The sequence below is a fragment of the Capra hircus genome, chromosome 14, assembly GCF_001704415.2.
Source record: "Capra hircus breed San Clemente chromosome 14, ASM170441v1, whole genome shotgun sequence".
Taxonomy (NCBI): Eukaryota; Metazoa; Chordata; class Mammalia; order Artiodactyla; family Bovidae; genus Capra; species Capra hircus.
In genome coordinates, this window is record NC_030821.1 from 58,624,509 (window position 1) to 58,651,863 (window position 27,355).

General features: G+C 44.8%; 1 protein-coding gene across 1 annotated transcript; it reads left to right on the plus strand.

The window, feature by feature from the left end:
- On the plus strand, positions 10,403 to 26,490 carry LOC102186703 (epidermal retinol dehydrogenase 2). The gene is made up of 7 exons (XM_005688996.2): positions 10,403 to 10,506; positions 14,417 to 14,763; positions 18,077 to 18,208; positions 20,263 to 20,362; positions 23,876 to 24,020; positions 25,052 to 25,177; positions 26,170 to 26,490. Exons 2-7 carry the CDS (start codon positions 14,431 to 14,433, stop codon positions 26,261 to 26,263), a joined length of 930 nt encoding a protein of 309 aa, XP_005689053.1. The 5' UTR covers positions 10,403 to 10,506; positions 14,417 to 14,430; the 3' UTR covers positions 26,264 to 26,490.

The following is a 27,355-nucleotide window of genomic DNA, read 5'->3' on the forward strand; positions in this document are numbered from 1 at the left end:
TATGTCCATTTCAATCATTATTTTGGTTTTTAAGATTACAAAATAATGCACGGCATTTGTAGAAACTCTAATGATAAGAAACATACAGATGTAGAAAACAAACTTATGGTTACCAAGAGAGAAGTGCAGGAGGATAAATTGGGAGATTGGGATTGACATATACACACTACTACATAGACACAGATATATAATGAGATATATATTTCATTATACATAAATACACATATATAGCTATCTATATAACATAGATAACTAATGAGAACCTAGTGTATAGCACAGGGAACTCTACTCAGTACTCTGTAATGACCTATATGGGAAGAGAATCTAAAAAGAGTGGATATAGAAGCATATATAACTGAGTCACTTTGCTGAACAGCAGAAACTAACACAACATTGTAAATCAACTATACTCCAATAAAAAGTAATTTAAAAAAAGAAAGAAACATATACCCTAACTCAGGAAACCTCCCTTAATGGCCCTCACTTGATCTGGTCCCCTCCTAGGGGTAACCACTGTGAACATATGTGTTTCCATCTGTATTCATACACACACACATGCACACAAACAGTGCCATCTTAAATTTAAATTTCATGGAATAAGACTGTATTTTTTTCTCATGTAACATACCCTGGAGATCTCTCCCTGCCAGTATATAGAGTTCTAACTTCATTCTTTTTTATCTTTACATCACTTTTTTATTCAACAATATATCATGGAAATATTTACACATCATTATGTGTAGGTTTTCCTGCATTTTTTCAAACTACATTTTTTTTTCTAATGGATATTTTAGGTTGTTTCCAGTTTTCTCCTGTTAACCTAGGCTGAAATAAATATCTTTGTGTGTGGAGAGGAGAATTACCCTATCAGAAATGTTTGAGATATGAAATTGGTGTATGCTTTTTTTTTCAATTATTTTCTTTTTTAATTAATTTATTTTTTAATTGAAGGATAATTGCTTTACAGAATTTTGTTGTTTTCTGTCTAACCTCAACATGAATCAGCCATAGATATACATATATCCCGTCCCTTTTGAACCTCCCTCCCATCTCCTTCCCCATCCCACCTCTCTAGGTTGATACAGAGCCCCTGTTTGAGTTTCCTAAGACATACAGCAAATTCCCACTGGCTATCTATTTTACATATGGTGATGTAAGTTTCCACTTTACTCTCTCCATATATCTCACCCTCTCCTCTCGTCTCCCCATATCCATAAGTCTATCTACTATATCTGTTTCTCCAATGCTGTCCTGCAAATAAATTCTTCAGTAACATTTTTCTAGATTCCATATATATGCATGAGAATATGATATTTATCTCTCTCTTTCTGACTCACTTCACTCTGTGTAACAGGTCTAGGTTCATTCACCTCATCAGAACTGATTCAAATGCAGTCCTTTTTATGGCTGAGTAATATTCCATTGTGTATATGTACTACAACTTCTTTATCCATTCATCTGTCAATGGACATCTAGGTTGCTTCCATGTTCTAGCTATTGTGATTAGTGCTGCAATGAATGATGGGATACATGTGACTTTTTCAATTTTGATTTCCTCAGGGTATATGCCTAGGAGTGGGATTGCTGGGTCATATGGTGGTTTTATTCCTGGTTTTTTAAGGAATTTCCATACCGTCTTCCATAGTGGCTATATCAATTTACATTCCCACCAACAGTTCAAGAGCATTCCCTTTTCTCCACACCCTCTCCAGCATTTATTATTTGTAGACTTTTTGATGATGGCCATTCTGACCGGTGTGAGGTGATCTCATTGATGTTTTGATTTGCATTTCTCTAATAATGAGCTATGTTGAGCATCTTTTCATGTGTTTGTAAGCCATCTGTATGTCTTCTTTGGAGAAATGTCTGTTTAGGCCTTTTTCCACTTTTTGATTGGGTTGTTTGTTTTTCTGTCATTGAGTTGTATGGGCTGCTTATATATTTTGGAGATTAATCCTTTGTCACTTGTTTCGTTTGCTATTATTTTCTTCCATTCTGAAGGCTGTCTTTTCACCTTGCTTATAGTTTCCTTTGCTATGCAAAAGCTTTTAAGCTTAATCAGGTCCCACATTCTACTTTTGTTTTTATTTCCATTACTCTAGGAGGTGGGTCATAGACAATCTTGCTTTAATTTATGTCATCGAGTGTTCTCCCTATGTTTTCCTCTAAGAATTTTATAATGTCTGGTCTTGCATTTAGATCTTTAATCCATTTTGAGTTTATCTTTGTGTATGGTGTTCCTATGTGTATGCACTTTAGGAAGTGTTCTAATTTCATTCTTTTACATGTAGCTGTCCAGTTTTCCCAGCACCATTTATTGAAGAGGCTGTCTTTGCCCCATTGTATAATCTTGCCTCCTTTGTCAAAAATAAGGTACCCATAGTTGCATGGGTTTATTTCTGGGCTTTCTATCTTATTCCATTGGTCTATATTTCTGTTTTTATGACAGTAGCATACTGTCTTGATGACTGTAGCTTTGTAGTATAATCTGCAGTCAGGAAGGTTGATTCTTTCCTCCATTTCCATTCTTCTTTCTCAAGACTGCTTTGGCTATTCGGGGTCTTTTGTGTTTCCATATGAATTGTGAAATTTTTTGTTCTAGTTCTGTGAAAAATGCCATTGGCAATTTGATAGAGATCGCATTGAATCTGTAGTTTGTGTTTGATAGTATACTCATTTTCACAATATTGATTCTTCCTACCGAGAAACATGGAGTATCTCTCTATCTGTTTATGTCATCTTTGATTTCTTTCATCAGTGTCTTACAGTTTTCTATGTACAATTCTTTTGTCTCCTTAGGTAAGTTTATTCCTAGATATTTAATTCTTTTTATTGCAATGGTGAATAGGATTGATTCCTTCATTTCTCTTTCTGATTTTTCATTGTTAGTATATAGAAATACAAGTTATTTCTGTGTATTGATTTTGTATCCTGAAACTTTGCTAAATTTTAGCTCTAGTAATTTTCTGATACTATCTTTAGGGTTTTCTATGTACAATGTCATGTCATCTGCAAACAGTGAAAGCTTTACTTCTTTTCTGATCTGGGTTCCTTTTCTTTTTCTTCTCTGATTGTTGTAGCTAGGACTTCCAGAACTATGTTGAATAATAGTGGTCAAAGTGGACACCCTTGTCTTATTCCTGATCTTAGAGGTAATGCTCTCAGTTTCTCACCATTGAGAATAATGTTTGCTGTAGGCTTGTCATATATTGCCTTCACTGTGTTGAGGTAGGTTTCTTCTATGCCCATTTTCTGAAGAGTTTTGATCATAAATGGGTGCTGAATTTTGTCAAAGGCTTTTTCTGCATCTATTGAGATCATCATATGGTTTTTATCTTTCCATTTGTTAATATGGTATATCACACTGATGATTGATTTATATATACTGAAGAATCCTTGCATCCCTGGAATAAACCCAACTTGATCACGGTGTATCCACTTTTTGATGTGTTGCTGAAGTCTGTTTGCTAAAATTTTGTTGAGGATTTTGCATCTATGTTCATCAGTGATATTGGCCTGTAGTTTTCTTTTTTTGTGTTGTCTTTGGTTTTGGTATCTGGGTGATGGTTGCCTCACAGAATGAGTTTGGAAGTATTCCTTTCTGTGCAATTTTTTGAAAGAGTTTTAGAAGGATAGGCATTAGCTCTTCTCTAAACGTTTGACAGAATTTTCCTGTGAAGCTATCTGGTCCTGGGCTTTTGTTCTGGGGAGATTTTTTATCACAGCTTCAATTTCAGGGCTTGTAATTGGGTTGTTCATAATTTCTATTTCTTCCTGGTTCAGTCTTGGAAGACTGAACTTTTCAAAGAATCTATCCATTTTCTTCCAGGTTATCCATTTTATTCCATATAGTTTTCATAATGGTCTCTTATAATCCTTTGCATTTCTTCATTGTCCGTTGTAACCTCTCCTTTTTCATTTCTAATTTTGTTAATTTGATTCTTTTCTCTTTTTTTTCTTGATGAGTCTGGCTAAAGGTTTGTCAATTATATCTTTTCAAAGATAACTTCATTCTTTTTGTCTGCCTCAAAGAATTCTATCATATGACTACACTATAATTATTGGAAAAGATATGTATTTAAGGAGTTTCTGTTTTTTGCCACTGCAAACAAGCTTCACTGAGAATTCCTTCTGAGCAAGTGTCAATACTCCTATGTGATTGATCCCTAGATGTGAAAGAACAGGGTCAGAGGCATGAAAGCTGCTGCTCAGTTGCCTTCTGGAAAGGATACATCAGCATCTGCCCTCACACCAAATCCATAAGCACACCTGTGTTCCCACACCAGCATCATTGCTGGGTTTTCACCTAACTTTGTAATGTCTCCATATCAATGGATGAAACAAACGGATATTCTTTTCCAATGTGCATTTTCCTGAATACTAGTGAAATGTAGCATCTTTTCAGAAGTTTTCAGTCACTTGTATTTATTGCCTATGAGTTTTCTGTGCATATCTTTACCCATTTTTTTCTACTGCCTTACTCAGAGTGGTTTATACAAAGTCTATAAATTATAACTAATTGTCAATTCTTTATGTGAAAATATTTTTCCTAGTCTAGTGCTTGCTATTTTACTTTGCTTATGATATTTTTTTTACTATATGATAGTTCATACTCTTTATGGAGTCAGATTTAAAAAATTGTTGGTTTCCAGTGGCAGAAGTAACAAAACAATGTTTGTATATTTTATTTCAGTACGTTTAGTGCTTTGTTTTTCTTGTTGTATCAAGACTCGTACTCCAAATGTGGATGATCTATATCCTATTTCCACTCTTTGTGTTTATTTACTGGATTGCAGTTACTCGGGGATTTTGTTGGGAAGAATGACTCATTTCTCCAGTGCCTTCCCTGAGTGTGTTTTAGGTTAAGGTATCTTTTGCTCTGATTTCTGGAAATAGGATCCATCTGCTTACTGACCTCTAGTCAGTCCCCACTGAGACAGCCTTTCTTTTTTACTAACACTATTATGTTCGAATTCACTTTAACATCTTCCCCTTCATTTCACAGGAATTTTGGAAGAAAATAGGAATACATGCCTATACTCATCCTGCCATCTTGAATGGAAACATCTGTGTGTGTCTGTTCTAAGAAAAATTTTTACTGTGAAATAAAAGCATATAATAGGAAATTTGGAAAATACAAAAAGACACAAAGAAAAAATAAAATCAACCAAAATTCCACTATTCAATAATAATAATAAAAATAATGTTAAGACATTGGTGAATTCACTACCAGCATTTCTAATGCATGTAGACAAAGTTTTCATAGAAAAATAGGATCATATCATATATTGAGTCTTATACTATGATTTTTAAACTTATATCACATGAAGAGTATTTTTCCATATCCTTGAGAATAGGATTTTATTTTAAAAAATGACTCTAAGTACTCCATCTGCACATATTTCTTAGAAATTAAAGATCAATTTATTTTTAGTAATATATGTGTTTCCAGAAAAAGTAATACATTTCCATGAGTCAAAGCAGTCAAAATGTTCCTCCCAGTGGCCAGTTTTCCTTCCTGGAGTCAACAAATGATATCCAATTATTTTGTAAAGATTAATGTCATAGATGGAACAGGATGAGAGGTTACATATATTTCTAGCTCCTGAAACATACTTGCTCTCCAGCAATGTTTCATTTACATCACTGCCATATGAAGACATTCTCTCTTTTCCTTTCCAAATATTTGTCAATTTGGCAGGCAAGAAATAATTTAATATGCATTTTTCTAAGAATAAAGTTAGAGCATTTTCTTTCATGTGCTCATCAACCATTCTGCAACCACCATCAGAAACTGTCTGTTCCTAGACTTTGCCACAAAGGTAATTATAGTTTAAAGGTAATTATAGTTTTCATGCTTCCAGTCACCTATGAATTCTCCCCATACCAAGGCAAAAGGAGGCCTTTTCCAAAGGCAGTGCTTCTAGTTCCCTGAAGGGCATCATCAGCGGAGCCCACTGCTTCACATTCATGTTGTTTTAAGGAGCTTTCTAATAATGCTGGAGACTTCTTTCTTGAGGTCTACTGTGAACTACTGACCAGAAAGAAGAGGAACAGTGCAGAGAAACCATGAAGATGATAGAAGGCTGGCATTTCCCAGTGCCCCCCTGACAGGGACAGAGTAAAGGGACAAAGTAAGCGATCCCACTCACAGACTTCCCTGTAGCTCAAACGGTAAAGAAACTGCCTGTGATGCAGGAGACCAGGGTTCGATCCCTGGGTTGGGCAGTTCCTCTGGAGAAGGGAATGGCAATCCCCTCCAGTCTTCTTGACTGGAGAATTCCATGGATAGAGAAGCCTGGCGGGCTATCGTCCATGGGGTCGCAAAAAGTCGGACACAGCTGAGAGACTGACACACACAAGTGATCCCACTAGGGGATTGGCAGTAGAAAAGATATGGGAGACACCTTTAAGTTAATGATTACTCAAAAAAAGCAGGTTAGTTTAACCACAAAACTAAGCAGGCTTGCTTAGCAACAAAACCATGACACAGAAACACAGGATGTACCTCCAAACAATAAAACGATGGTGACATGAGCCCCACATCCTGCCCAGTGAGCTCAGTAAGTTAGGACATGCTCCTGCACACATTAAAAAACAATCATTTGCGGCCCTAGCCTGACCATGTAGGTGCAAGAAATCTTCCCTGCCCAACCCAGAGGAGAAGCTGATGATGGAAGCATGGCATTCAAGAAAGTCAAATTCATCTATTCAAGAAATTCATCTATTCAAGAAAGTCAAAGAAGTTTTCCCCCCTCCCTTTTCCTTTGATTATAGAACTGTAGCCCAGTAAGCTCTCAGCCTGATACCTTTTCTCCCGCCTACTTGTAGGCCTCTCAAGCGTCCTATTCTAATAAATTGCTTCTTATCTATCACTTTGCCTCTTGCCAAATTTTTTCTGCACTGAGACATAGAGGACCAAGGGCTCTTCAGAGTCCCCTGAAATGCCATCCAATGGTTTCACCCCACTCTGAACTCTTGCAGGCTGGCTACATGACCTGGAGTCCATCATCCAACTTTTCTGCGCCCTGGCCTGTAAGCCAGAAGGGTTAATTTTGAATTTATGTTGGATCTGTTTCTATGACCTTTACTCTCATCTTGCCACTTTTGTCACTGCAAGCATACATAATGGCAGGGAGATAACCTAAGCTACTCACCTGTGAAGGACTGTTAGGGAGTGAAACTAACAAATTCCCCCGCCTGAAGCTTGCCATTCTAGGGGATATTGGCAAGGACTGAATAGTCTTTTTACTTAGTTTCCTCACCCCTCCATCTCTGATCCATAAAAATCCTGGCAACCAAGCCCCAACAAGATGGTTATTTTGAGGCACTAGCTTACCATCTTCTCAGTCAACTGGCTCCCATATAAAGTCTCTTCTTAGTCCCAAGGCCTTGTCTCAGAATCACTGACTTTCCGTGCAGCAAGCAGAGTGAGCTTGGACTTGGTAACAGCCCGCTCTCACTCCCCACGGAGTCAGCCCCTCATTTGATGGGTTCTGTCTCTGAGTTAGGAAGGCTCTTCAGGCCAACTGCCTCTCCTCATCCAGGCTGAGGGAGCCCCCTCTTCCATGCACTTGGGACACCTCCCTGCCTGTCTCTATCACCTGCACATGTGTACTTCCTAACTGTGTCTCATTGCCTCCCCCAAAAGCTCTGTGGTTCGCCCAGCCATGCAGAGCCCCCTACAGCACATGTCCTTGGGTGACGCCTGCCAACATGAAACCAACGCACATACCTGTCCTATTCACCCTCACACAGAACAGCTCCTCACCGCCTCCGGAACACACCATTCCCTCCTAAGCGCTGAAAAGGCATTCAATTCTCTCCCCTACATCTACTCCTCCAGGTTTAAACCACCCGCCTGACTCTTCTCACAGCCAAATAAAGAACAAATGTGCAGTTCCTCACATTGTAACCCAGCAGGACCCTATGAAGCCTGCCTGAAACAGGCCTTCCCCCATATCCTCTGCTGTAGCTCCCATCTGAAGGACCCAGACAACAGTATCGGATGCAAATCTTCTGAGCTGTTTTGCATTTGTGAAAATCCCCACCAAATAGAAGATGTTAAGTACCTAACCACCATGAGCACACAGCCCCAGGCCTCCTGGAACCTAAGGACTGATCTCGCTAACCTCTGTGACACGACTCTGTGACCTCACCATTAGCCCATCAGAGAACTGTGCCCAAACTGATCATCCTGGGACCCCCTCTCCCCACCAGCCCTTATAGATAGCCAATGGAAACTCAAATTGGGGCTCCGCAGTAACCTAGAGGGGTGGGAAAGGCTGGGAGGTGGGAGGGGATGCAAGAGGGAGGGGACATATACACACCTATGGTTAATTCATGTTGATGTGTCAGTTAGAATAGGAAAAAGGAGTCCAGAAGGGCGGTGGCTAAAAGACAAAGAAGGGGAAAGTCCAGGAAAACAGAACAAAGGAAGGTCTGAGGACCGGAGTGAGAACCTCAGGTAAAACAAACAGCTCTCCTGGCAAGCCCAGTTTGCACAGGGCAGGCTCAGGGGGAGGAGAAAAAACATATAAAAAGAGGAACCAAAATTGATCTGGCTTCTCTTCACATCTTTAGGGTTGGCCCACCCTCATGACTCAAGGATATAGTTTCCTTTGCTTTCTAAATAAAATTGAGCTGTAACACGGAGCTATAATGAAGGAGGAAACAGTCAGAACAGGCTCTGTCTTGAAAGCAGGACTCCATCTTGAGCCAGACTGTGGACTTTGACCTATATGCCCAGTATCTATGGAAACGACATACCAGCTGGAAAACCAGGCCCCCAGAAGAAAGAGCCCCGGGGCTTGTACCTAGACTCTCTTTTGCCTAAAAGAATACCCTAGTTATCTGTGTAACAGAATAGAATCATACATTCTATTATGCTTATTGGAGTATGACCACAGGCCTATTGATAATTGTCCACTGTTAACTACCTAGGCTTTAGGCAAATGAATCACAGGTTAACTTTGATTATATCTTTATTTTCAATTGTTCAGACTAGTCTCAGGGAATTTGGGGAGGTGGGTTTAGGCACGTACACTTACAGTATATAAGGTTTTCACAAAAACTGGTTGGGGTCCTTGGCTAAGAGGAGATTCTGCCTTGGTTCTCTGGTGTAAATGGTGTAGCAAACTGCACTCCACTACCTGCATTGTTCTTCTGAGTGAGTTTGTTTCCCAGAACGCGTGGCTACAACAGTGACTCTGGTCCCTCCGAGGGCAATAACACCAGTCCGTCCGTTGTGTCAACGAGACAGAACCAAAGAAATTACAAACTCCCTCAACAGATGCATGACAGAAATCAAGCCAATATTGTAAAGCAACCATCAACCAATTAAATATAAATAAATATAATTATACACATTAAAAGACAATTTTTGCCAAAACCCTTCCAGCTGCTGGAACCTTCTCAGGGCGTGAGCCTCCTTATTTCCTTGCAGGGCCCTGCAGTAAACACTCCTCGGCTTCAGACTCCAACATGCCAGTGTGTCTGGCCTCACCGGGCATCCAGCGCACGGACTTGAGTTAATCACACAGCCAGGTTTGTCCCAGATACATGTTGGCCAAGCAGCTCTCCTGTGCACCTTGGGCACTCCTGGGTGTCCTACTTAACCCTCAGTAAATTCTAAATGCAATCTTGTCCTGACTCCCAGTTCTTTCTTTAGCACCCTATAATCTGATATTCCTTCTCATGCCGCCCATGAAACTCCACCTTCACTCATTTCACTGATAACCTAGTAAATGACGACCAAAAGTTATTCGCTGATTATTATCTCTTATTTCTTCCCAACATACGTAGCATTGCTATGTCTCTGGATCTTTGTACACAGAGAAGATGTTCAATAAACACGGGTCAGCGTTTGTTAACTTCTCCGACTTCTCCAGGCCCCCTGCCAGCTCTGCATCCACCAGCTTCCCGAGCTGTGTCACGCCCACATGCCAAAGCCCAGGCCGGAATCCGAACAGCCAAACACAGCCCAGTTCTCGCCTCTCTGCTCCGCACTGCAGGCCACAGGGACAGTACCTGGTTCCCTCCCTGCACGGACCGGGCATCTGCCTCCCCCGTTTTCTCCTCTCCAAGGGTCCCAGCCTCGATCTGCGTTTATGAAACGCTTGGGGAACTTTTTAATTGTTGGTGCCAGGGCCCCCTGTCAACCCAGCCATTCTGACTTGATAATCCAAGCTGCAGCCATGGGCATCGCAAATGTTAAACGTCCCGGGGGGATGCACTTGCCCGGAATCTAGGTATACGTCGGGTCCACCAGAAAGAATTGCCAGCTTCCAAATACGGCAGCCTGGGAAGAAAAAAAATGGGAACGCACACGCCCCCGGGGCGCGTAGAGGCCCGCGGGCGCCCCACCCCCGCGTGGGCGCGGCCGTCCCGCCCTTGGCCTTGGTCTCCAGGCGGCGCCAGGGATAAACCCCGAACCTCACCCGGCTGAAGCCAGAGACTTGGTGCCGGCGGCTGAACAGGCTGGCTTCTCTGCTGCAGCTGTCCCGGGTGAGTACCGAGGTCTCCGGGAGGCTAGGGTCGTGCGAGGCCAGCCCGCGGCGTTAAGGTTAATGGGGGTGGGGGCGCTGAGAGTGCGCGTTTGGGGAGACCCGGCGGCTGGGTGCAGGGGCCCCGAGGCCCCCTCTGCGTCGGCGATCCACGCTTCCCGGTCCCAGAACCGAGCTGCCAGCCTCCCGCCCCATCCCAGAGCAGGGCGGGATTCCTCCCGGGTGTCCTCGTTTTCTTTCGGGCATTGTGCCCAGGTGCCCCACTCTCCGCTGCTCTGTGCACCCACCTTGGCCTTGGTCTGTCGCTGCCCCTCTCCAGACTTACACACACACAATTCACCCCGTGCCCTCTTAGCAGGGCAGCGGAGCCCTGGCCTGGGAGGCAGGCCTCATCTGTTTATGCTGCACCAAGTTAGCTCAGCTATAGGACTAAGTGGGTAAGCCATGGGATGAAGACGCCAAAGAAGTCTTAGCCTGATGAAATTTAACACATATGTTCCCTGACTTCCTAAGGAGCAGTCTTTACACTAAGAGAGAGCCACCCATTTACCTGTGTTCCACAGTAGTTGCTATTAGCCTCTTTCTCTGGCATAGCCAAGTTTCTGTAATTCATGTGCTAGCTGGAACACCAGTCACAACCTTAGCTGGTATTTATTTTGCTGTCTCCATGCATCTGGCACTCTTCTGGCACATAGTAGGTGGGTGTGGATGGGAGATAAAGCTGGCAGCACTCAGATCTAGCCCAGCTCCTCTCCTTCCACCCTCACCCTCACTCCCTGCCTCCTGGAGAGGGCTGTGCTCCATGGCACAATGGGTACCTTTTTTTCCCCTCCAATCTGCTCAGAAGTTTCACATGGGTTTGTTGTTGTTGTTTAGTCGCCAATTTATATCTGACTCAAGTTGTGTGCCACCCTATGGACTGCAGCACACCAAGCTGCTCTGTCCATGGGATTTCCCAGGCAAGAATACTGGAGTGTCAATCGAAAAAAATACTTTATTGCTAAAAAATGTAACCATCATCCTAGGCTTCAGCAAGCTATAGTCCTTTTGCTGGTAAAGAATATTGCGTTGATGTTGATCGCTGCTGACTGATCAGGGTGATAGCTGCTGAAGGCTGGGGTGGAAGATCCCCTGGAGGAGGGCATGGCAACCCACTCCAGTATTCTTGCCTGGAGAATCCCATGGACAAGAGGAGCCTGGCGGGCTGCAGTCTATGGGGTCACACAGAGTGAGACACGACTGAAGCAACTTAGAATGCAGCATGCATTAACCTCGTATAACTTCCACACCTTCCATATTTCATACATGTTGGCTTGTTCTAGTAGAATCCCCCTGTTCAGGGAAGGAAACTGAAACACAAGAGATGCCACAGTTCTTACCAAGGATGCAGAGAGGTCGGTGCAGTTCAAGATTTCCAACCCACAATCTCCAGACCTCACTGCCTGTGCCAGTACCCCGCAGACACTCTAAACCCCAATGAGGGGGACCTCAGGAGGCCTAGCTCTAGAGAACCTGGGAAGCATCTGCTGGGTTGGGTTAAGAAGTGGCTTTTCCCAGGGCTTGTGTCATGCCGGCATGGAGACAAGGGAAAACTGAAATCTAGAACCCCTGAAACGAATAACTTTTACATCAACCAGGAGAGTGGTGAGGCTTCCAGCTATCTTCATGGTGCTGGAGACGCTGAGGAGAGAGGTAGACCATTGTCCCCCTGGCGAAGGCATACATCATGGGGTCCCTGAAAGGAGTTGTCCACAGCTGGCCAGCGTGTGTTTTCTCACAGAGGAGTATTTCATGCACAGCCAGCTGATGTGAATTTTCTCGTGGAAGTAGTGTGGATGATGCCAAGGCTGCCTCCTGGGGAGGGTGCCCAAGGCATGGCATCCCTGTGGGAAGTCTGACTGTCTTCCTTCAGGCCTGAAGGAATCCATCCCCTGACTGTGTGTTTAAAATGAGAATCTGAAGACCACTGTTCACTCATTAAGCTACCTTCTCTCCAAGTCCTGTGGGCCTGGGAGATTCTATCAATCATCCAGAAGCAAAGATGACAAAGAGTCTGAGAGCCATTTCATCCAAAGTGTGGTAAGCTGAGTGCTCCACAGCAGGAAGCACTCCTTGTTGGACCGGAACATCCAGCTCCCCCACCCCCACTCCCACTAGCATGCCTATTCCCTGCACACGTAGAGCAAACCTATCTCAAGGCTCACACTCTTCCATCCCTGTGCTGGGCAAGCTGCTCCCAAGCCCTCCCTTGCCCTGTTCATCATTTGCATGTCCAATCAAAGGTCACTTTCCACAGATCTCGCCTGTTGCCTCCTCCATTGACTCCCATCTAAAGCAGGTCTCCTGGCTACTCTCTAGAGTGCCCCCCTACACACACAGTTTTCTTTATAACACTGCAGCTCCTACTGGTATATTCATTCTTTCATTAGACTCTTATCTCCCCAGGGCAGAGATTATGGGAGACTGCCCACCAACTCAGCCCCAGGGCCCAGCATTGTACCTGCACAGGATCCATGCCCAGGAAATGTGACAATGAGCTCACCTAGCCTGCACAAACTAGACCGGGATCCTGGCTAAGCCACGCACACATTCTTTCTGGTCCTTGGTCCCATCTACGCATGCTTGTATGCTCACTCAGTTGTGTCCGACTCTTTGCAACCTCATGGACTATAACCTGCCAGGCGCCATCTGTAGAAAGAGCCAAGAAGCAGCAATTTAGTTTGCCACTTCCTAAGGGTCTGACCACACTTCAAGCCATCCTTTAATGAATCTATGAGAACTAGTGTGTCCTCAGCCAAGCTTCAAAGTCAGTGTGGAACTGCTTCACTTTACTAATGAAGTCCATCTTCTGTCCTCACATCCAGCTCTCAGCTGGCCACCCCATTCAGGGAAACCCCTGCCCACAGCACAGTATGCCCCTTCTCTCCTCGTCTGGAGGAAATAAGACATTCCCTTCTTTCTCAGGTGCTTGTTAGGAAAGCATCTTATAAGCTCATTCTCACTAAAGTGTGAATGACTGATAGGGTGGAGGCATTGAGCCCCATATACGTTTGCCTTTTATTCATTTGGCAAACTTGTCAGGTACCTTCCTGTGGACAGCACTGTGAGTCTGAGAAACAAGCTAACATGATAAAGTGCTAGCTGCGAGGCTGCATTGCGCTCACACATGCACAAACATTCTCATTCTACTTGCAAAACCACCCTAGACCACAGGGCCAGGAGGTGAGGAGACCGAGGCCCAGAGGCGCAGCGTGGCCTGCCCCAGTCTCCAAACCAGACAGGCACAGGGCCTAGCTATCTCACCCCTTCCCCAGATGTCATACAATTGCAGGGCCAAGTAGTAAGGGATGTAGCATGGGAGCCTCAGAGCCTGGAAAACAGGTACTTGTGCTGACGGCAAGTTATAGGGGCTAGAATGTCTAATTACTTCTCTTCAGGATTTCAACATTTTTCTCTTGAATCTCAGATTTTAAATAACAACAGTGCAATGAGAAAACAGAAACCTCAAAGGAGGCAAAAAATAAAACCAGAAGGGAGCAATTGTGTCATTAACACAATAGGGTCAAGACCTTGAAGGTGAAATCAACCTACAGGACATATTATGGAGAAAAACTAGCTATAAGAAAGAGGGAGCTTCTGCTTTGGGTTAAATGTAGCCGTGGTTACAGTTTCTGGGTAACGAGCATTTCTGTCACCTAGAACACATAACAGGCATTCGGGGATGTGATGAGCTTGGCACTGTGATGCAAGTTGGTCGAGATGGTCCCTGTGGACCCCCACCCCCCTTTCTCAGTTCAGAGTCTGCTACCAACAGGGATGATTACATCACGATTCTTAGTTTCTTTCACTTCTGCAAGGAAGTATGGGCCCCATGGAATAAGGTCCTTATATGAGTCCCTCTTGCTTTATAGGTGTCAGCCAGAACATGGCCCTCAAGCTGAAGTCAGCCAAGAAATTGTTCATTTTCTTAGGAAAATCAGCGTTGGCTCTTGTGGAGGCTGTAGTTTTTGCTATAATCCCAAAGCCACGGAAGAATGTTGCTGGTGAAATCGTACTTATAACAGGCGCTGGAAGTGGACTCGGAAGGCTCCTAGCCCTCAAATTTGCCCAGCTTGGGTCGGTGCTTGTGCTCTGGGATATCAATCAGGAGAGTAATGAGAAGACCCACAAGATGGCTGGGGAAGCTGGAGCCAAGGGGGTCTATGCCTATACCTGTGACTGCAGCCAGAAGGAGGAGGTGTACAGAGTGGCCAACCAGGTAAACCTGTGTGCTTGCTCTTCCTAAGGGCAGTAAGGACTTGATGTAGTCTCGGATGTTCATCAGTTTCTCTGCCTTCCTCAGTGCTGATTTGCCTCTCTTTAAAAAATATCATGGTGTGGGAATTAGCATTTTTGAGTTCTTGCTATGTGCCACACACCATGCTTGGCACCCTCTGAATTATACACCTATAAAGTCAGGCCTCTTATTATCTCCACTTCACAAATAAGAAAATGGAGACTTAGTGCAGGTGAGTTTCTCAGGTGACTGAACTGAGAAGTGCAGGTAATAAGTAGCAGAGCTGCAGGTGGGATGCGAGTCTCTTGACTCTGAAGAATGCCCTCTGGCCAGCTCATGCGCTGGTTGTCCGGGCCCCCTGTTACCATGTAAGAGAAAGGCTATAGCGCCCTTCATGGAGGCATAACAAAAACTGAGAAGCAGGACTAGTAAATAACCTGCTGGGAGTCACAGAGCTAGGGGAGGACCACACCAGGAGGTGAACCCGTATCTAGCCTGATTGCAAGTCCAGCTGTTTCCCCCACCCCCAACAGTGATTTCCATTCAACCTGCATTTCTCTCACGTGGTCATATGAAAAGCGAATGTGTTATTCATCCGAAAGACTCTTAACTGCAGCTGTTTGGTGACGGTAGAGAAGTATGTATAAAGAATACTTTCAGGAGCCCAGAGCTCCTGATTTGCAGAGCCCGAGGAGACACATGCCCATGTGGTGGCCGCTTCCTCTTCCCTCATAAGGATTTCTCTAACCGCTTCTTGTACGAGCACTGCACGCATCACTCCCCTGGACTACTTTTTTGTGGCTCTCAGTGTTCCCTGGTTTCGAGAGAAGGAAGAAAGTAGATGTGACTGCTGGAAGGTTCCTGCCCAGCTTGTGGGCTCTAACAAGGCTCTGCTTGCAGCTTCTCATCTGACTCTCCAGTGGAGGGGTGTGCACATCTCTGGCCAGTGAGTTCCTTTTAAGTTGTGACTTTTGTCTTTTACATCTGATACATGCGTTACCACCACCATCACCAATCGCAGGCTGCCCGGCAAGTCTGGGGATCCAGACCAGACAAGCTGGCATGGGCTTGTGTGGGGACCACCTTTCAAAGTGTAGGGGGCTCTGCTGCAGCTACTTTTGCAAACTAAGCTGTTTGCACTTGGAACACAGGCTCCTGCCAGGTTGACTTCCCCTGGCTATGAGCCACTTCTCTGGCTATGAGCCACTTCTCTGGCTATGAGCCACTCTTAAGCAGTGACTGGTTCACATTTAAAGACAAAAGACTTTAAGACATTCATACTATAAACCAGCCATTTCCACTTCTTGTTCTTGATAGAGGAAAGGTAACCAGGAAATTTTTATCCCGTAGAGGAATAATCAAAGTGCAGATTTTTAGAGCTGATGTGACAGTGTTTTACTTCCACAGAGCCCCGTAACTTTGAAATCTTGTGTCCCTAGATCATAGCTTGGGACCAATTTCAGAAAGTCCATCCTCGCCACCTGGCATCCTGGTTGAGTCGTTTATTGTTCAGAATCACACAGCCCCGTTCAGCGTGTGATTGAGCCCCAGGAAGAGTGCCTTGACTGCTGTTCAGCTTTGATTTGACTAAATATTTCAGCCACTCTCCATATCAGACTTTAAGTTAGATTGTTTCCAGCACTTCCATCTGAAAATTTCAACATGAAACATGAGGTTTCCTTGGTCTCCGTTGCAATCCTTAACTTCGCTGAGACTAGGGATCTCATTGGCTAGTGGACACCGAGCGTGTCACCTTCCTTGCTGGGACTCAGGCCTCCTGGGAGAGCGAGAGTGGCAGTGTCTGCTCGTCAGTAATCCAGCCCGTCTCCCCCGCTGCACCACCCACACAGGCAGGCTCACACCCACATCTGCACACCCACACGAGTGCACACACAGCAACAGAGCCAGACACAGATGCAAGTGGTGCTGCAGCCAGGGGTTCCCTCTGATTCGGGGAACACAGGGCCCCTGCTATGTGATACAAATTACAGGAATGAAATTCAAAACACGAAGGCAAGCCAAGGGATGGCTCCACCGCCTGCCGTCAAGCCTGGAAAACCCTGTGCTCAAAAAAAAAAAACAAACAAACAGAAATCTGACCAAGCCTGGGTCACTTGCTGACAGTTTGCTCTAAAGGGAAGGCTCCAGTGGCACTCCCAGGATTTTTATTTCTTAAATGAAAGTTATTAAGTATCTAGTCTGGCCAGTGCCAGTGCGACAGCAACAGACGGGGGCCCCTCTGATCCTCCCTTCACAGACCTTACACCTAAACGTTGGTGTTGGGGAGAAGAGAACCAGCCAAGGGGTGAAAACAGGACGGACAGGTTCTGAGCTCCTGTATGTTTGAAACATTCATATGACTATCACACTCCCTCATTACCTCCCTGCCCCACCCCTGCTGCTACAAGTGCCAGGGCTTGATTTACATGGGCTGGTATCATGCCTGATATAGCACCACGTTCATCTAAAGGCTGTGCTGCTCATGCCTCTTCTTAGCATAGGACAAAGTCACTAACTGTGTCACTACTGAGTATAAGAATAACGCTCCCTGTAGGAAAGTAGCATTGCAGGTGTTGCAACCACCATAAGAGGGGAAGATGAGTAGAAAGGCATTAGACTTAGATCTCTGATGTGCCATGAACTCTGCAGAGGAAATAGACATGCTTTGTTTTTAGAGGGCCTTGCAGCAGCAGCTCTGAGTTAACAAGGACAGAAGCATCTAAAACCACAGGAGAATAAATCCAGTTCACATAAAGAATTATGGGTGCACCTCATTTTATGGCACTTCACAGACATTGCATTTTTTCTACCAGCTGAAGATTTTTTTTTGCAAATTGAACGTTTGTGGCAATCCTGCCTTGAGCAACTCTTAACGGCACCCTTTTGACAGCATCTGCTCAATTCGTGTCTCAGCATCACATTGTTTCTCATGATACTTCACACTTTCATTATTATATTTGTTCCGGTGAGCTGTCATCAGTGATCTTTGTTACTACAGATCAGTCAAGGCTTAAATGATGGCTAGCGTTTTTAGCAAAAAAACATTTCTCATTAAGGCAACTTGTTTTTTAAACCTAAAGCAATTGCACAGTTAGTAGATGACAGTATAGTGTAAACATAACTTGTATATGCACCAGGAAACCGAAACATCTGTATGACTCACTATGTTGTGGCGTCAGCTTCACTGCTGGTGGGGCAGGGGCTGGGGGCGGGGGCGGGGTCTGAAACTGAACCTGTGTATCTCCAAGGTCTCCCTGCGCTGCCCTGGTGGTGCTGATTTCCTTATCCAATTCAGGTGAAGAAAGAAGTTGGTGATGTTTCCATCCTGATCAACAATGCCGGAATCGTAACAGGCAGAAAGTTCATGGACTGCCCAGATGAGCTTATAGAAAAGTCTCTTGATGTGAATTTCAAAGCACATATATGGGTAAGTACTTTTTCTTCTCGTTAGAAACGTCATTCCCAGGTGGTGCTAGTGGTGAAGAACTCACCTGCCAGTGCAGGAGACATAAGATATGTGGGTTAGATCCCTGGGTCAGGAAGATCCCTGGAAAAGGAAATAGCAACCCACTCCAGTATTCTTGCCTGGAGAGTCCCATGGACAGAGAAGGCTGGCGGGCTACAGTCCATGGGGCTGCAAAGAGTTGGGCACGACTGAAGCGACTTAGGCTTCCTCTTGTTCTCTTACAGTAGTGAAAGTGTTAGTTGCTCAGTCATGTCTGACTCTGCCAGGCTCCTCTGTCCATGGGATTCTCCAGGCAAGAGTACTGGAGTGAGTTGCCATTCTCTTCTCCAAGGGATCTTCCTGACCCAGAGATTGAACCCAGATCTCCTGCATTGCAGGCAGATTCTTACAGAATCCACTGCAGAGTGGACTCTTACATCAGTACTGGTCTTAAATAAAACACAGACTTCTCAGTTCTAGCTCAAGCTGTCCTCTCCTGATCCAACTTAAGCTCTACATCCCCACACCTCTGCTCAGGGAATCCTGCAAAGACACAGCAGCTATTGTGTCCTAATCATGTACTGACGGCCAGTGTCCTGTCTGGTACCATCCCAGGCACCTCGTGAATAAGCCTTCAAACAGCCCAGTGAGATAAGGGCTCATAGAAGTTAAAAGTGACCATGCTTAGACATGACCAGGTGACCTCATCACTTGCCTAGGCAGGAACTCCCTTGAAATGAAAGGAGGCATAATTAACAAGCAAACATCCACCAGGTCTGTTTGGGGGCACACGAAGATGCACAGTCAACTTTGTTGTTGCTGTTCATTTGCTAAGTCATGTCTGACTCTGCAACCCCATGAACTGTAACACTCCAGGCTTTTCTGTCCTTCATTATCTCCCAGAGTTTGCTTGAATTCATGTCCACTGATTGAGTGAGACCATCCAACCATCTCATCTTCTCTCACCCTCTTCTCCTCCTGCCTTCAATCTTTCCCAGCATTAGGGTCTTTTCCAATGAGTCATCTCTTCACAACAGGTCCCCGAAATATTGGAACTTCAGCTTCAGCATCAGTCCTTCCATTCATATTCAGGGTTGATGTCCTTTAGGATAGATTGGATGGATCAAGGACAACACAGAGATCCTTTAGGATTCTCAAGAGTCTTCTCCAGCACCAGAGTTCAAAAGCATCAATTCTTCAGCCCTCAGCTTTCTTTGCGATCCAGCTCTTATGTCTATACATGCCTACTAGAAAATCCATAGCTTTGGCTATGCGGACCTTTGTTAGCAAAGTGATGTCTCTGCCTTTCAATATGCTGTCTAGGTTTGTCATAGCTTTTCTTCCAGGGACAGCGAGCCCACAGCAGCCTGATAACTACATGCCTTGAACATTAAAAAGCATGGTCCTGACTCTCAAGGAGAGGTGCCACACGACACTCAAGTTGCATTGTCCTGGCCTTTGCACAGACCAGTCACATCAGCCTCTCCAGACATGCACACACCCTGTTCTGCCCCTCGTGATCACGTCTCCCTGACAGGCCAGATGAGTTTAAAAACAAAGTAATATTTTTAAACTGAAACCAATAGCCACATGTCCTGTGAACAAAGTTCAGGAAAAATTTGAAATTCAAATATAAGCCAAAGGAGGAAAAAAGTCACCATAAATCTAAATAACCATATCTTTGACTGGTCTTACTGGTTTGTGGACTGTGGATACCACAATTAAGATTTTCCTGTACTGTTTCAATTATTTTATTTTTGTTGTGTTTTTAAAAGTCAAATATGAGCAAATGTAAGTTTGAGTAAATTATTTTTAATAATTGAAATTCCAATTAAAATACTTGAATAACCACCAGAAAAATATTGATCCACAGTTTAAACAGTTAAGGCGGTTACTTGCCAGATATTTAAGTTTGAATGTCCCATTTCCTTCAGGTATTTTTTTGAACTTAATTTTTTTCAATCATGATGATTATATATACATCTGAAAAAAAAAAGTGCTATAAAATGTTAAATGTTTTACCTTGATCTTCTTAGACTTACAAAGCCTTTCTACCTGCTATGATTGCTAATGACCATGGACATTTGGTGTGCATTTCAAGTTCAGCTGGATTAATTGGAATAAATGGACTGGCAGGTAAGAGAAATATGGTATTTCACAACCTCAGCTTGAGCAACAGCTCTGTCTAGGTTTGTCATAGCTTTTTTTCCAGGGACAGCGAGCCCACCAGCAGTCTGATAACTATGTGCCTTTAACATTAAAAGGCATGGTCCTGACTCTCAAGGAGAGGTGCCACACTCCAGTTGCATTGTCCTGGCCTTTGCACAGACCAGTCACATCAGCCTCTCCAGCCACGCACACACCCTTGTTCTGCCCTTCCTGGCTCTTGCTCATGATCACGTCTCCTGCTCATAATCAGCACTGACTTGGTGCATTAATAATAAATGGTAACAGATGAAGACATATGTTCAGTAAGGTAAGTTGTTGAGAACTTTATCATCCAGCGAAACTGCCCAGCTGCTATACTTACACGAAGTTGAACTATGCACTTTATTTATTTTTTTTAACTGTTTTTTTTTTAAATTTTAAAATCTTTAATTCTTACATGCGTTCCCAAACATGAACCCCCCTCCCACCTCCCTCCCCATAACATCTCTCTGGGTCATTCCCATGCACCAGCCCCAAGCATGCTGTATCCTGCGTCAGACTGAACTATGCACTTTAGGATCATTAGGTCTTATACAGTTGCTTGGAATTAATAAAAGACCTAGATGGGTGGGATAAGGAGGTGGGAGAGAAGCTCAGAAGGGAGGGAGTATACATATACATATAGCTGATTCATGTTGTTGTACAGTGGAAACTAACACAACATTGTAAAGCAATTATCCTCCAATTAAAAAAAAAGAAGAGAGACCCTACCTATAAATTCCTTATACAAGTGATTAGCATAGTCACCTTCCCCGAAACTCACCTGACACTGTAATCAGGGGGTTAAGGAGGATCCTTCTGGGACTTCTTGTGGTCAGTGAATAAGAATCTGCCTTCCAATGCAGGGGGTGCAGGTTCATCCCTGGTCAGGGAACTAAGATCTCATGCTGTTTAGTCACTCAGTCCTGTCTGACTCTTTGCGACCCCACAGGCCACAGCACACCAGGCTTCCCTGTCCTCCACAATTTCCCAGAGTTCACTCACACTTATGGCCATTGAGTCGATGATGCCATCCAACCATCTCATCCTCTGTCGCCCCCTCAATCTTTCCCAGCATCAGGGTCTTTTCCAGTGAGTCAGCTCTTTTCATCATGTGCCCAAAGTATTGGAGTTTCAGCTTCAGCATCAGTCCTTCCAATGCATATTCGGGTTGATTTCCTTTAGTATTGACTGGTTTGATCAGATCTCCTTTCTGCCCAAGGGACTCTCAAGAGTCTTTTCAGGGCAACTAAGCCCATGCACCACAACTACTGCGCCCACACTCTCGAGCCTGTGCTCCACAGCTAGAGAAGCCTCTAAACACTGCAAGTAGAGAAAGCCTGCACACCACAATGGAGACCCAGTGCAGCCAAAAAAAAGAGAGGACCCTTCTGCTCTATGAATTTTCCATAAGTGGTCTCCCCTGGCTGGGAGCTTGGAGAAAATATCTTCACCCCAGGAAACCTAAAATTAACTTTCTTTTGCTGTTCCATCGATTAAAGACTGGCAAGAATTTGTTGTCACTTTCATGTCCCTTGCAACCGACTTGACATTAGCAGTGGGGAGGGGATAAGACATACAAGATCTTTGGTGAAGAGGGCCCACTGGGGAGCTGGCTCTAGGAAGTCCTGCCCTTCCCCCCGGGGTGCCCCCCGGAGGCTCATCCATCAGAACCCTAATTGCAACACTCAGGTAGCAGACCAGCCAGCTTGGCTGACTCATAGCTGGTTCCAGATTCACGACACTGGTCTCAGCAAGTATCTCTCAGCTGCCAGATAGGTTTCCAGAACCACTTATTACCCCAATATCAGCAGTCTGTACATGTCTCCCTGTAGCCTGGGTCTCCCTGCCTCTGTCCTTAGAATCCGTCAGGCATTATTATTACCCCTCTCTCATACATCTGGGAAGTCACAGGTCCTTGACATAACTATAGGTGCATTTACAGGGCTTGTTATTCCTTTTGTTAGACACAGCATCTCTCTTCAAATGCAGGTCTCTCCTCCCTGGCTCCCTTAGAAACAAGTATTCCCGGCATGGGCAGCAACTCCCCAGAATCAGAACCACTGGGGCTGCTACTTGGAATGCAGGTTCCCTGGCCCTGGGCTGTACCTGCTCATCCCAGTCTCGGAAGTAGAGGAGCTCAGTGAGCTATAGTTCTACCAGACGACTCATGATCCCAGAGGTGGCTCAGGACCCCTCCTCTCACCTCCCTGCACCCCTCACCACTTCTTTTGTGTCTTTTCCAGCGTCTGGGGCAGCAACTGCCTGATACCCTATGCCTGGCAAGTGCAGCCTGGTTCTTGCTGGCTAGAGTAGCTGCTCCCCAGCAGAGCACCAAGGTGTGTGTTTTCTGCTGTGCGAGGCAGAGGGAAGGATAAGTCACCTAAATGCCTTTTCTTCTCCTGACATTTCCTTTCAGCAAACTGAATGCCCAGGTTTTGACTTGAAGTGAGTGTAACCAAGGACAGAAAGCTCAGAACTGACCTAGATACCACTTCTGCATTTGAAGATAGTCAAGCAGTCGAGGTTGAAGGGGCAATGTGTTCTTTGCAACCCCATGGACTATAGCCCACCAGGCTCCTCTGTCCATGGGTTTCTCCAGGCAAGAATACTGGAGTGGGTTGCCATGCCCTGATCTTCCCAACCCAGGGATCGAACCCAGGTCTTCTGCATTGCAGGTGAATTCTTTACTGTCTAAGCCATCAGGAAAGCCCAAATAAGAAAAACTTTGTTTTCCTTCTGGAAGTGGAAGAATTCCAGTTGGAAGAAAACTTGCTCTGACAGGTATCATGACCAACACTGATCTCTGCTGCCTAGGCTTCCACTTGACTTATTATTAGTGTATGGTTTTTTTGGCTGCACTGGGTCTTTGTGGTGGTACTTGGGCTTTTCTCTAGTTTTTGCATAGAGGGGCTTCTCTTGTCGCAGAGTAAGGGCTCTAGAGTGCATGGGCTCCATAGTTGTGGCTCGTGGGCTTAGTAGCTCCGAGACATGTAAGATCTTAGTTCCCTGACCAGGGATCCAACCTGCGTCCCCTGCCTTGGAAGGCAGATTCGTGACCACTGGACCACCAGGGAAGTCCCTTGACTTATTATTTTATTTCTACTATGTGTCCTCCTGCCCCATTTGGGCCAGAGTTCTTTGGGATAGAACCCACATCTCGTGCCCCATGTCAGGGCTGCAGAGTGCCTTACCGTCACTGCCACGGGAGTGAAGTTCAGCTGTGTGACTCCCGGCAGCCCTGCTGTTCCTCAAGCCCACATAGCCATTGTCATCTGACCTTGAGGTGATCACCGACCTTCCCACTCACGCCTCACCTCTTCCAGGCAGAGCAGACCAAGATCATGTAAAACAAGAACTCTGAAATGGTTTGTCTCTGCTGGTATTCATGTTATGAGGAAATCTTCCTGTAATGCCATTTTAAAACTTTACACTATATTATAGTATCATTTGTCTTTTCAGATTACTGTGCAAGTAAATTTGCAGCCAATGGATTTGCTGAATCAGTATTTTTAGAATCACTTGTCAAGGGACAGAACGGGATCAAAACCACTATCGTGTGTCCATTTTTTATAAAAACCGGAATGTTTGACGGATGTGCTACTGGGTAAGCATATCGTTTGATTTCAAAGGAACTGTATTTTGAAAAATGATTGACCATCGATTTTATTTTGTTCTGGCTAAAGTTATTTAAAAAGACTTTTCTAGCATTCAGCCTGCTTTATAAACGGTTTTAGAATTTATTTCCTTAGATGTGTTAGTGATTAAGACACTGGGTTTAATAGTGATAGTTTATCAAGGCTTGGAGAAGGAAACAGCAACCCATTCCAGTATTCTTGCCTGGGAAATGTCATGGAAAGAGCAGCCTGGTGGGCTGCAGTCCATGGGGTCGAAAAGAGTCAGACACAACCAAGCATGAGCACAGCACACAAACATCAAGGCTATATCCACGTCTTCAAGGCTGGCCTCAACCTGCTCCCCCATCTCCTTGGCACTCCTGTCACACACCCCCTTTCTGCCACCAGCTCCATCCTGCCCTCATCCCTGATTCCACAGAAGAACAAGAAGTTGTTGAAGGGGCATAAATATACAGTCTGCACTCATCAGATGACAGGCAGTTACTTTCAAAGATGCGCTTTGCAACATTTAGGCCATTTGTTTAATTTGGTTTCACATATGTGCCTATTATAACATCATTGTATTAATTAGAATCCCTGATTTCCACTTCAACTTCTAGTTATATTATTACTCACCATATTAATAATAAGAGAGCAAGTACAGAAAAATATCAAATCTGGAAGGAAAAGAAGCCAATAAATGATAATGTCTTGTGTGTGCATGCTTGCTAAGTCACTTCAGTCATGTCCAACTCTTTGCGACCCTATGGACCGTAGCCTGCCAGGCTCCTCTGTCCCTGGGATTCTCCAGGCAAGAACACTGGAGTGGGTTGCCCTTTCCTTCTCCAGGGGATCTTCTCGACCCAGGGATGGAACCTGTGTCTTTTATGTCTCCTGCACTGGCAGGCAGGTTCAATACCACTTGCTCCACCTGGGAAGCTCACAACTGTTTTATTGTAATTTTTAAGAATTGCTTTCTCTAATTTCTTTATTTTTTTTAACCCTCCCCCACCTCCCCCAGCTGTCCTTCTCTCTTACCAATTCTGGAGCCAGAATATGCAGTCAGGAAGATAGTAGATGCTATCCTGCAAGAAAACATGTACCTGTATATGCCCAAGTTTATATACTTCATGGTGATTTTAAAAAGGTAATGTTTCTGCTCCTATTAATTCTCAACGTGCCAGTCCAGTCAACAGCTTACTCCAGAGCCAACAGAGAGGAGCCATTTAAAAGATAACTGGTGGGGGGGGGAGGGGGGAAGATAACAGTTTTTTATATATTTATATATTCTATATTTATATTTTTGTTTTCGTCTGTGCTGGGTCTTCACTGCTGTGTGGATGTTTCTCTAGTTGCAGCGAGTGGGGACTACTCTGTAGTTGGGAAGAGCAGGCTCCCCACTGCAGCGGCTTTTCCTGTTGTGGAGCAAGGGCTCTAGGATGCATCCTGATTTAAGCGTCAGGATGGCCACATGGAGAAGATAATATTTGACCAGAGACCTGAACCTGGGAAGGGCAGGAACCCCCTGGATATCTCAGGCTGCCCCCAGAGGGACCATGAGCCCAGGGCCCTTTTCTTGTCCCCACTCCTAGGACAAGTCTCTGGTTGGCTGACTGTGCCCTTCCTCGTCCTGCGGTGTGAACATCATGATGGACAGGAACAAAGTGTCAGGAGGGGCGAGCGGGATGGAGATGGACAGTCTTAGTTGGGTCTTGCCAAAGCTCTGAGGGGCTATTGCGTGGACTTCTCTCTGTTGTCCAGGAAAGAAAGGGCAATGACCTGTTTGGACAGTGGGAGGAACTGAGTGTTGAGAGCCCAGTTGCACTGTGAGCAACAGGGCGAGTTGGCAAGGCAGGATCAAGACTCCTCAAGGCTGCGCGCTTCCTGTCCATCATTACAGAATGTAGTCAGGCCTTGAGACTGACACAGAAGTGAGTGAATAATATAAATAAAGCAAAGAGAAACACAGAGATCCTGGGCCGGTGTCCTCCCACATGGTGGACCTAAAGACAGGGACATTCAGGTGGGCGTGAGTGACTGATGTCTTCTGCAGCAAGTCAATGGCCCTGCTTTTCAGTGGAACTCATAAAGATGTCCCATGAATGATAACCAAGATGTTCCCTCTTGTGTTCTCTTTAGCGTCTTGCCCTTCAAGCTGGGGCTGCTTTTGGGTGAGTACTTGGGGGCCTTTAATGTAATGGATGGCTTCACTGGCACCAGGAAGAAAAACTGAAGACCAATTCTGTGGCTGACATCCCCAGATACCCACAGTTACACAACATCTGTTTCAATGAAGAAGTGTCTTTTTGACAGAATGTACCTGGAGACCGCAAGCACCAGTCTGCTGTCTGGACTAGTATTTGCAACCAGTGCCTCTGAAAATAATGTTGCGCTCTGTTTTTCTGTTGAGTTTTTTAAATTAAAAAATAAAAAAAGTCCATGTTTGGTGTTTGCTTGCAACTGCTGTGGAAGTGATTGTTGCTGTTGTTTTAGTTACTAAATCACATCCGACCTTTTGTGACCCCATGTGTGGAAGTGAGATAATCCTCTCTCTCTTGTGAATTGCTCATCATTTTGGTCGGGGTCTGTGGCTGAACATGCACTGGACAGGGGAAGTGAGGGCTAAGAAGAAGCCTGGGTGCATGCGGAGGTGGGGTGTCCTGAGGACACAGAGCTCGTTCGCCATCACCTTGTTCTCAGACTTGGCCTTGTTGAAACTGTGCCATCTGGCATGGAAAGGTCAACCTCCCACATCCTTCTCCCTACACAGATGCTCGTCCTCCTCCCCACAAAGATGCTTGTTTCTATAGCCCTGGGTACTCAGACAGCAAGTGCCAGACCTGCTGAAGGTTCCCCAGGGGCGCCATGTCAGGGAGCTTTCCTGCACATTCCTGCATAACCAAGGGCCAGTGATACTGGCGTGCCTGCTAAGTCACTTCACTTGTGTCCAACTCTTTTGTGAACCCATGGACTGTAACCCACCAGGCTCCTCTGTCTATGGGATTCTCCAGGCAAGAATACTGGAGTAGGATTGTCATACCCTCCTCCAGGGGACCTTCCCGACCCAGTGATCGAACTTGTATCTCTTACATCTCCTGCACTGGCGGGCAGGCTCTTTACCACTGGCGCCATCTGGGAAGCCTCAGTGATCCTGGACCAAACTTTAAATAGGATCTCGTGGCTTTCCTAGAAGATACCAAAGAGCGGTTGCTTATGACCCTGAAGAAATGACCTCCAGAGTTAGATAAACTGTTCCCTATTAAACCAGAAACCATTCCTGTGGGTAATTTCAAGTATTTCATTTAGTAGTTCAAACTGGGTATCT